Here is a 10,373-nt window from a genome sequence, read left to right on the forward strand (position 1 = left end):
CCAGTACCTGGGGACAGTACACATCATTAGAACGGTTACATAATGACAGACGGTGACTTTCGTTTAGCTTTATTGACTGTTGGCACACTGAACCTGTGAACATATGTTATATCTTCTGTGTGACAACAGAGTGGAGAGAGAGAGAGGGGGACCTATTTGCAGTTCCTTGAAGTTTTGCAGTGAAATGTATAATTTAATCAACCAATGTATCAAATAATCAGTAATTACTTCATTGATCCCAAAGTAAAACTATTTACTTCTGGCTCTATACAGGAAAGGTCAGGTGATTGACAGCTGAATCTGTCCCGCCTCTTTCCCTTTTAACAACCCCAACCAGTATCATCTACAGGTCTAACAGCCCATAATACTATAGTTAGAACTCAGAACACACTTGTCTTTATCGGCACCTCCGCAGGTTTCAGATATATCCACACTAGTCTCCTTGGCTACGCTGTTGCCAGGTTACGGCTGTGTGGGCGGGGGGGTAGGAGGCTGATATGACAGGGATGATAAGGCAGTGGGAGAGTGACAAAAGAGATGTGGAGTGAATGAGGTGACAGACGAGTGTCAGTGTCACCTGCTATGGTGGGATTGGCTCCACTTTATGTGTCACTTTGTCTTTAACACCTGGTACGGTGTCTGTATGTGGTGAATACATCAAATAAATTATTTTCAGAAAGAGACTCTTATAAAATCTTTCAAATGTGTTTTTATTGGATGTTGAACATTGCTGCTGAAAATTGGTTTTGTACTGTATTCCATAGAGAAGTCCACTTCAGGCCTCCTCCAGGACAACTACAGTGGGGAGAACAAGTGTTTGATACACTGTCGATTTTGCAGGTTTTCCTACTTACAAAGCATGTAGAGGTCTGTAACTGTGAGAGACGTAATCTAAAACAAAAATCCAGGTAATCACATTGTATGATTTTTAAATAATTATTTTGCATTTTATTGAATTACATAAGTACTTGTTCTCCCCACTGTACATCAGGGCAGCCGGGGGAGGGGGGGCAGTCCTCTTCTGGCTGTACTGGGGAAAGATTATGAGTACCTGACCGTTTCATGTATTTTTCGGTCTCCTTGTGTCGTCCCTTTCGCTGCTGATATTTTAGCGCGTATAAAATCTGGTCCATGTGTCTATGAAGAACAACACCTCCAGAGCGGGATTGAGGTAAGTTCGGGAAGTTAATCAACAAATATTTGATAGCCAGTATGCCGTAGTCAGCAGAATTCTGGAGATTTTTATAGGCATTTTTAAAGGCAATTTCAGGTTGAGCTGACATCTGCAGTGTTTTCCCTGAATGGTTTATCTCTGAGAACATTGTCTTTGAAAGCTGAATTGCCTATAACCCACTTTCGGATTGAATCTAGGCGTCCAACGTCCATTTTATTGCCTAGATTTAAGTATGTACCAGTTGTGCGTCATTCAAATTAAAGGTGGTCAGTACAGGAAGTGAACCGGAGTTCAGATGAAATGATTGAAAAAGGAGCCACAGAGGAGGAGCTCATGATCAGAGCAGAACCCTCTTTAGATGGGCCGAGAAAAAGTCTGAGTCAGGAATTGTGTCTACAAAACAAAAACACAGAGCCCGGTTGGAAAATACATTCATGAGGGGGTTGTTTCTTCCACCTGGAGGTACAGAGGTCATCAAGACACCTGTGTCCTGCTAATTATGGCGGCACCGTTAATCAACAGAACTATCTCACGTACATCCTTACATACTATTTACATAACGGGACATACGGAAATGTGCACGTAAAGTGTGCAACAGTACTGGCACACACAGTTCATGTGATGACTTGGGGCACACATTGGCACACACAGTTCATGTGATGACTTGGGGCACACATGGGCACATACAGTTCATGTGATGACTTGAGGCACACATTGGCACACACAGTTCATGTGATGACTTGGGGCACACATTGGCACACACAGTTCATGTGATGACTTGGGGCACACATTGGCACACACAGTTCATGTGATGACTTGGGGCACACATGGGCACATACAGTTCATGTGATGACTTGGGGCACACATTGGCACACACAGTTCATGTGATGACTTGGGGCACACATGGGCACATACAGTTCATAACAGTATATAATTGTCAGGGACCTGTTTTGGCTCTACAAAAATCAAAGTAGGTTTTGTCCATTCCCTATTTTGTATTCTGTGCTTATATGTTGTCTACCACTACTAGCACCATTACGCCAATTACAGTCCCAAGTGTAAGTGAATGTACTAAGCAAATTGTAGTGGTTCTGAAAAGAAAATGGATAAAGGCATTCTAATAATTAACAGAATTTACTGCCTTCCATTTGAATGGATAACAAATGTGCAACTTACCTGAAGTATCATTTAGGCCCTAGGTGCATCAGAGAACTTAAAATGTTGGGTTTAAAAAATCTGTATTCAATCCCTTCAGTGAGAGCATGTGAATGGTGATACTTCAGCCCCACCTGCAGGCCTAGTTAAGTCATTTGTGTGAAAACGAGAAAAGATATGTTTGGATAAAACTGAGCCAATCCTTAAACTCTTCAACACAGCTAATGCATATGTATATGTAATTCTTGTTAAATTGAAAATGGACAATAGCCACGAGGTTCCGTGAATTTCCTGTTCTATTCGTCATTTACAATGACCATATCCAATTTTATTTATCAGGCACATTTACAATAAGATATATACGGTTATTTAAATGTGCTACACTAATAATATCTACCTTTTGTTCCTTTAGCTAATGCTCTGATCTATCCATAAATTATTTATTTCATGCTGTACATAAGTTATTTATTAAATAGGGTACATATGTTATTTATTGAATAGCAAAAATGATATTGCTATTCACCCTTTTATATAGTAATGTTGACCAAATTCTATTGCTTTTCACCCTTAAATATAGTGATGTTGAACAAATTCTATTGCTATTCACCCTTAAATATAGTGATGTTGAACAAATTCTATTGCTATTCACCCTTAAATATAGTGATGTTGAACAAATTCTATTGCTATTCACCCTTAAATATAGTGATGTTGAACCAATTCTATTGCTATTCACCCTTAAATATAGTGATGTTGAACCAATTCTATTGCTATTCACCCTTTAATATAGTGATGTTGAACAAATTCTATTGCTATTCACCCTTAAATATAGTGATGTTGAACAAATTCTATTGCTATTCACCCTTAAATATAGTGATGTTGAACCAATTCTATTGCTATTCACCCTTAAATATAGTGATGTTGAACCAATTCTATTGCTATTCACCCTTTAATATAGTGATGTTGAACACATTCTATTGCTATTCACCGAAAAGAATGTATGCAAATGTTGACCAAATAGAATTTGGTCAACATCACTATATGTAAGGGTGAATAGCAAAAGAGTTTTGTCAACATTTATTGAACCATTCAATTTCTATGACAAAAAATATGCATAAAATGTTATGTTATTTTTAAAATGTGATTCAAAAGTTTTGATTAGATAAATTTGCAATAAGACCACAAAATAATAAAGAAAGAAGACTTAATTGTATATGATTTAATGCAATATTCCTCATAGACAATGAGGAACGACAAGTTTTACACATTTACAAAGTGTATTTCACAGAAACCTAACCCCTCCCTGAGACAGCAAGGTGACAGAGACGGAGCAATAATGGTCATCTGTCTTGCTCAGGAGATGAACAGCAGATGTCTCACCTCTTCCCGTGTAGGGATTTGATTCGCCCGGTGCTATTATTCACTAGGCTACTTGCCATAGAAAAGGGCTGAGTGTAAAATCCATGGAAATTAAAACGCCCTAGAGAATTGCATACAAATGTGCGTCATAGCTGTGCCATTACTAAAGTGAAAATGTCCTGCTTTAATTGGCATCACCGGGTCAAAAGGTCTGACCAGAGGGATCTGAACGTGTGTTGAATGGGCCTACAATCAAAATGCAATTTATTTTAAATGATACGCCATCTCTTTCTAAGAGAACACCTATCGTAAGTGAGGTCACTTCATATATACGCCCATAGCACACTTTTAGACCCATTTCACTGTCATGGTTTTGACACACACACACACATTCGCACACGCAGGCACACACACACACACACACACACACACACACACACAGGTGAGAAAAATGATATGCTACTGTAGATAACATTACCATCACACGGTTCTATGAAACCTGGGATATTTTAAATATCTGTTGGTTTCTGAATAGTAGCATAATGCACAAAGGCTGTAATTCAACTGTCAGACTGTTCACACAACAAAAATGTCTTCGTCACTTGCTATGACATTATACAGTATAATCTGACTAGCATTATAATATTGTGAATTGTTGTTTATTAATAAACATAGTAACGGGAGGAGGCTATCTTACTGAGAAGCCAACTTGCCTGTAGTTCAGCCAATGACATGCAAAGGACAGGTTAAAGTAATCTATTGGCTACAATATCGCGCCTAATGTTGGATTTCAGGCGATCTCTTGCCAATCACCGCTACCTAGTTTCTCTGCGTTGAAAGATTATAATTACAGTTCATTATGAGGACATTCTCCGGTGGGCAGATACTGAGAAACGGCCGCGAGATTTACTTCTGGGTTTCAGCGATTATGAGGAGGATGGCGGAGGAGCTACAACCCGCGGAGGAAGGGTGAGTGGATTAGTAATTTATGGTTAAATTGTGCTATTTGCTGTTAGGAGCTCCAAAACCCTTATTTGCAGTTACGTAGGAATATGCTGCGCAGGTTCACGTACAACTGGATTTACAGGAAGCTTATGTATATAGTTCCCATAAATACTTATTTACAGTTACAATTAGAAAACTTTGATATATTGTTGTTGCTAGGGTTTCATGTTGTGACGTTTCACCGCTGACCTTTTACCTGGGCAGCCAAAGATCAGAAACGTATTTTGACAATTGCAATCAATATCAGTACGGCAGTCTGACCGTTGTCAGTGTAACTATCAAACTTTATTGTAGAATGTTAGCAGACATATCACAATAGGTACAGTCATCGGTTGAGTATTGGTTTTAAGTGATTAAAGACTCTTTCTGTTTTTGGCCTATTCTTTTTTTGTAATAATCTGCTTTGACAAGTTGAAATATTCCTTCCTGTGAACATTGAGCCGTACGTCACTTGGACCTTTGAATGTGGTTTGGCTACTGTATTTATTTGACAAATAAATAATCAACCTAAATTTACAATCAATATCTGTGACAACGTGGCTTACTATAGCCTACTCAACTCTCGATTTTAGGAATGGTTAGTTGAACAATGAAACAACAATGAAGTTTGTGGCTGTATTTGATGAACGTTTTTTTAATTAATTGAAAAACCTGCAGTTGTACAGTAGAAACCAAATTGGGCAGCTCAAGAGCAAAGTAGTTTGATTCTACACTGCTAGTCACTTTGAGGACAAATATCCAGCGGCCATTGTATCCAGCTGCATAACTTCAGAATGTTTTCAAACCTGTAACTGAACTAAAGAGAGTCCTATCATTGATTACAAATTGTTTTCATTTTACACTGAAATAGAGCCCCCACCTACTTTACTCATTTATTTTTTACTTTGTTTCATTTCAACATAACATAGTAGACTGTAAATATGTGGACATTATTGTGATTGTTTAGTTGTTCTATTAGGATTGTTTGTGAAGTCTGACTTAGTGATTGCTGGTCAGAGCTGTTGGAGGTCAAAGTTCAGTCAGTCATGAGTTTATGAGTTTTCTGGAAAGCGACGTCAGGATCGTTTACGCAGCGTGCATGTGTGTTTAGGCTAGGTTGGATCTCCAGTTGGCTCCCATCCTGGTGTCCAACGTCTCTCTCTCAGCTGAAGGATGCAGAAGACAAAATGCTAAAGGGTATGTGTGTGTGTATGTGTGTGTGTATGTGTGTGTGTATGTGTGTGTGTATGTGTATGTGTATGTGTATGTGTATGTGTGTGTGTGTGTGTGTGTGTGTGTGTGTGTGTGTGTGTGTGTGTGTGTGTGTGTACGTGTATGTGTGTGTGTGTGTGTGTGTGTGTGTGTGCCAGCATGACTACGTTCTCTGTCTTACCCATAATTCCTCCACATCTTACCTCTGCTCCCCCCATCCCTCCTCCCTACATCATTTTCTTTCCTCTCAGCTGTGAAGACCCCCTTCTCCAGGCAGCATGTCAGGATATCCAATGGCAACTACCTCTGGACTTTAGCCTTCAACTTGCAACCCAAGGAACAGTCCTCTCTCCAGCCCCATCCGCCCTCACTCTCTGAGCCCGCGGTCCCGCCACGGCCCTGTCCTCCCCTGGTACTGCTCCACGGGTTTGGGGGCGGCGTGGGTCTGTGGGCCCAGAACCTGGACTCCCTATGTGACCGTGGGGCTGTGTATGCCCTGGATCTGCTGGGCTTCGGCCGGAGCAGCAGGCCTGTGTTCAGCACGGACCCGCAGGCTGCCGAGGAGGAGTTCCTGGGGGCCCTGGAGGAGTGGAGAGGCCGGGTGGGCCTGGAGGAGATGGTTCTGCTGGGACACAACCTGGGGGGCTACGTGGCCGCTGCATACACACTGGCACATCCGCACAGGTGAGAGGGTTGACGGGGGGGGGGGGGGGGGGGTGAGGGTTGAAGAGGGCAGACTGGAGGGGTGAGGGTTGAAGAGGGCAGACTGGGGGGGTGAGGGTTGAAGAGGGCAGACTGGGGGGGTGAGGGTTGAAGAGGGCAGACTGGAAGGGTGAGGGTTGAAGAGGGCAGACTGGGGGGGTGAGGGTTGAAGAGGGCAGACTGGAAGGGTGAGGGTTGAAGAGGGCAGACTGGGGGGGTGAGGGTTGAAGAGGGCAGACTGGAGGGGTGAGGGTTGAAGAGGGCAGACTGGAAGGGTGAGGGTTGAAGAGGGCAGACTGGAAGGGTGAGGGTTGAAGAGGGCAGACTGGAGGGGTGAGGGTTGAAGAGTGCAGACTGGAGGGGTGAGGTTTGAAGAGGGCAGACTGGGGGGGGTGAGGGTTGAAGAGGGCAGACTGGGGGGGGTGAGGGTTGAAGAGGGCAGACTGGAGGGGTGAGGGTTGAAGAGGGCAGACTGGGGGGTGAGAGGGTTGAAGAGGGCAGACTGGGGGGTGAGAGGGTTGAAGAGGGCAGACTGGGGGGTGTGTGTGTGTGTGTTAGTACACAGGCAGTACAGGTTCACCCTGTGTGTGTTTACAGAGTCAAACACCTGATCCTGGTAGAGCCCTGGGGTTTCCCGGCCCACCCAGAGAGCCCAGATCAGGAGAAGTCCATTCCCGTGTGGATCAGAGCCATGGGGGCCGTCTTGAGTCCCTTCAACCCCCTGGCTGGACTAAGACTGGCTGGACCACTAGGTATGATATGCAAGGGTGTAGGAGTGGGGGGGGGGCATGTCCCCCCCAAACGTTGATAGCAGATGGTCCTCCCAAGTAATAAGAACATGCATGTAGCTTAGGCGTCAGTGCTTTGGTACACTAACTGAACTGTCACTTTTTCAAATACCCAAGTTGATGAGGTGAGAGATCTCTTGAACCGAAATGCTCCAGGGTCTCTGACACTAACCTTCTCTCCAACAGGGTCAGAGATACATTTTGTATATGAGCATTTCCAGTTCACAGGTGTGAAATAGGACAGAGTAAAAGCACCCGTTATCGGCCACATAACCAACATACACACAGGTGGTGTTTCTGGAAATCCCCATCTCCATTCCTCTGTACCCTCCATCCCTCCGTTCATCCTCCTCATCCCTCTCTCTCATTTAGGCCCCATGCTGGTCCAGACCATAAGGTCCGATTTTAAACAGAAGTATTCTTCTGTGTTTGACGACAACACTGTATCAAACTACATCTACCATCTTAACGCACAGATGCCCAGGTACGTATGCACGTTCACCCGCGCACACGTGCATGCACACCCAGCCGCGCACCCACACGCACACGCACGCAAATTAATACTAGCTCTGTCTTGGTAGTGGTGAAACCGCTTTTAGAAACATGACTGTGCCGTATTGTTGGGCCAAGAGGCCGATGTTGGATCGTATCGGACTGATCCAACCGGACATTCCCATATCCATAATCTACGGGTCAAGATCCAGCATCGACAGCGACTCGGGATACACGTTCCGGCAGACCAGACCGGATGTGGACATCATCGTGAGTTGATGATTCATGTTGCCAGGTCTCTGGATGTCACCAAGTGGAATGGTCATTTATTTGCATTTTACTTATGTCTTCTGGGATTTCTGTCTGTGTCTCTGACCCCTGCTTCACTGCCTCACTAGGCCTCAGTCTCTTCGTCATTGTTTTTGCCCGTCTCTCGCTTTCTTTAGGTGATAAGAGGAGCAGGTCACTATGTGTTTGCTGACCAACCCGAGGACTTCAATCAGACTGTTCTTCGCATCCTAGCTGGGATGGGGGGAGCCGACGAGGGGGAGGCTTGAGGGCGGGAGAGTGATATAGAGAGAAGGGGTGAGGAAAGGAAAATGATGAGAATGGTGCAAGGAGGACATTTTGAGGGGTGAACAAAGAGTGGGAATGGAGAAGAAAAGGTAAGAGGAGTCAAAGAGCAGTAGCAAAAATAACTCCTTGAGGAGGACAGTTGTCATGTTCAGAACATATGCCTGTTCCTCACTGAAAAAGGGTTAGGCTGATATATATCATGGGCTCATATAGCATGCATGGAAATGAACCTAGGCTGATGGTTGGATGCTAGAGTATGATTTAGGCCAGGCGTGGGCAAACTAAGGCCTGCAGGCCAAGTATTAGCCGCAAGCCAATTTAGAATTGTCTAAGCTGATATAGGATGGCTAGATAATTATTTCTTCTCGGCTGATGAAGGATGGGTGGTGAATGATTTATTCTATTCTGATGATAGAGGGATGGCAAATTATATGGGGTGATATGGGATAGTTTTTACCAGTACTACACCCCATTCCTCATCATGGCCCCTACAGCCTCTGAAGGATTGTGTCTGTATATAATACCTTTGTAAACAAATGTAAAATGTATTTTCTGCACTTATGAAGATATATACTAATTAAGTATTTTTGTTGGGAGGGTGGACAAATGTCCATATTCTCAGTATGCTTACACTTTTTCAAATTGTTGAATGTGTGAATTTAGTTTTGTTTCAGTTTTGCTTTCCCTGACAGGGGATAAGCTGTCTTTATGGTGAACCTGGAGCAATTAGGCCTTGCTCAAGGGCCGACCAACACATTTTACACATTGACAGCTCTGGGATTTGATCCAGCAACCTTTACACTACTGGCATGATGCTCTGTACTGGTAGGCCGTCTGCCGTCCCTCTGTGTTTTAACAGTAAACTAGGAAACAGAGTGACTTAGTGAGAAAAGTTGTCTTCTGAGAAAATGTTGGGAAAGGTTTAAATCTTTGAGGAGGGTTGTGAAATGAGAAACCTGTTTTCATTGGCAAACTGGTACAAAGTTGACTGTGTTTTTCTTACTTATTTTGACCTATTACCCACACGGTTGGCTAACTATCCTCCATACGCATTTTTCAGATAATGTATTATTTAATAGGTTTCTTGACCTATGAACCGATAACCCCATTTTGATTTTGCAAACCCTCTATTCAAGAAAAAAAGTGATAAATTCCACGACTGTGACAGAGAGTCTTATCTATCGGAAATGTGGTCATATTTTACACATTTCTCATAATGAGTAAATGTTTTTAATACACATTAACAATGGCAGTATCTCAACCCAACACAGGGCTCTGTTGAGGAAATGTATAAGATTTCAATACGTTCTTCCTCCCACATGTGTGGATTTACAGGAAATGAGCTCTTAATTTGAACTAATGTTATTTCTGCTACATGGCAAGACCTGCAGGAAAACTGTAATACAATTTATAAAATGTTTTTTTTATTAATATGATGCAACTATCAAATCGATATCATGCTAGCTAGCTATATAATGAAAGACAACTGTATTTGAAAATGTGAGTAGTGCAAATATACTCCTGAAATCTATTGTATAAAATAATTTCATTTCCTTGGTGTTGTATACTGAAATCTGTATGAAAAATATGGAAAGCTATATTACTGCAATCTTAACCCAGTGGCTTAGGGACAGTTATAATATATTTTTCATATTGAAATATTTTTTTTCCTTTGGTGGGTTTGGACTTAGGTTCCTCAACGCAACCAGCACCAACTGCAACAGCTTCAGAGTACCCCAAACGAAAATCTAAAATATGGCCATATACATAAAGACTTAACATATATTTTAAAATACATGATCATATATGTTAATTACATATTTCAATGTGGCCAATTCTTGTATATTTTGACATATATGTACATATGTGTTGATCAAACCAAATATGTGTTTACAACATATATGCTCATATAAGACATATAAGTTGCATACATA

The 10,373-nt window shown here is 42.4% G+C and overlaps 1 protein-coding gene across 1 annotated transcript; it reads left to right on the plus strand.

The window, feature by feature from the left end:
* Window positions 1-4,613: 4,613 nt before the first annotated feature.
* LOC105012416 (1-acylglycerol-3-phosphate O-acyltransferase ABHD5) lies at window positions 4,614-10,193 on the plus strand. The gene is made up of 7 exons (XM_029122660.2): window positions 4,614-4,654; window positions 5,781-5,866; window positions 6,133-6,565; window positions 7,181-7,335; window positions 7,744-7,855; window positions 7,953-8,133; window positions 8,310-10,193. Exons 1-7 carry the CDS (start codon window positions 4,614-4,616, stop codon window positions 8,418-8,420), a joined length of 1,119 nt encoding a protein of 372 aa, XP_028978493.2. The 3' UTR covers window positions 8,421-10,193.
* Window positions 10,194-10,373: the final 180 nt, after the last annotated feature.

This window comes from Esox lucius, chromosome 10, assembly GCF_011004845.1.
Source record: "Esox lucius isolate fEsoLuc1 chromosome 10, fEsoLuc1.pri, whole genome shotgun sequence".
Taxonomy (NCBI): Eukaryota; Metazoa; Chordata; class Actinopteri; order Esociformes; family Esocidae; genus Esox; species Esox lucius.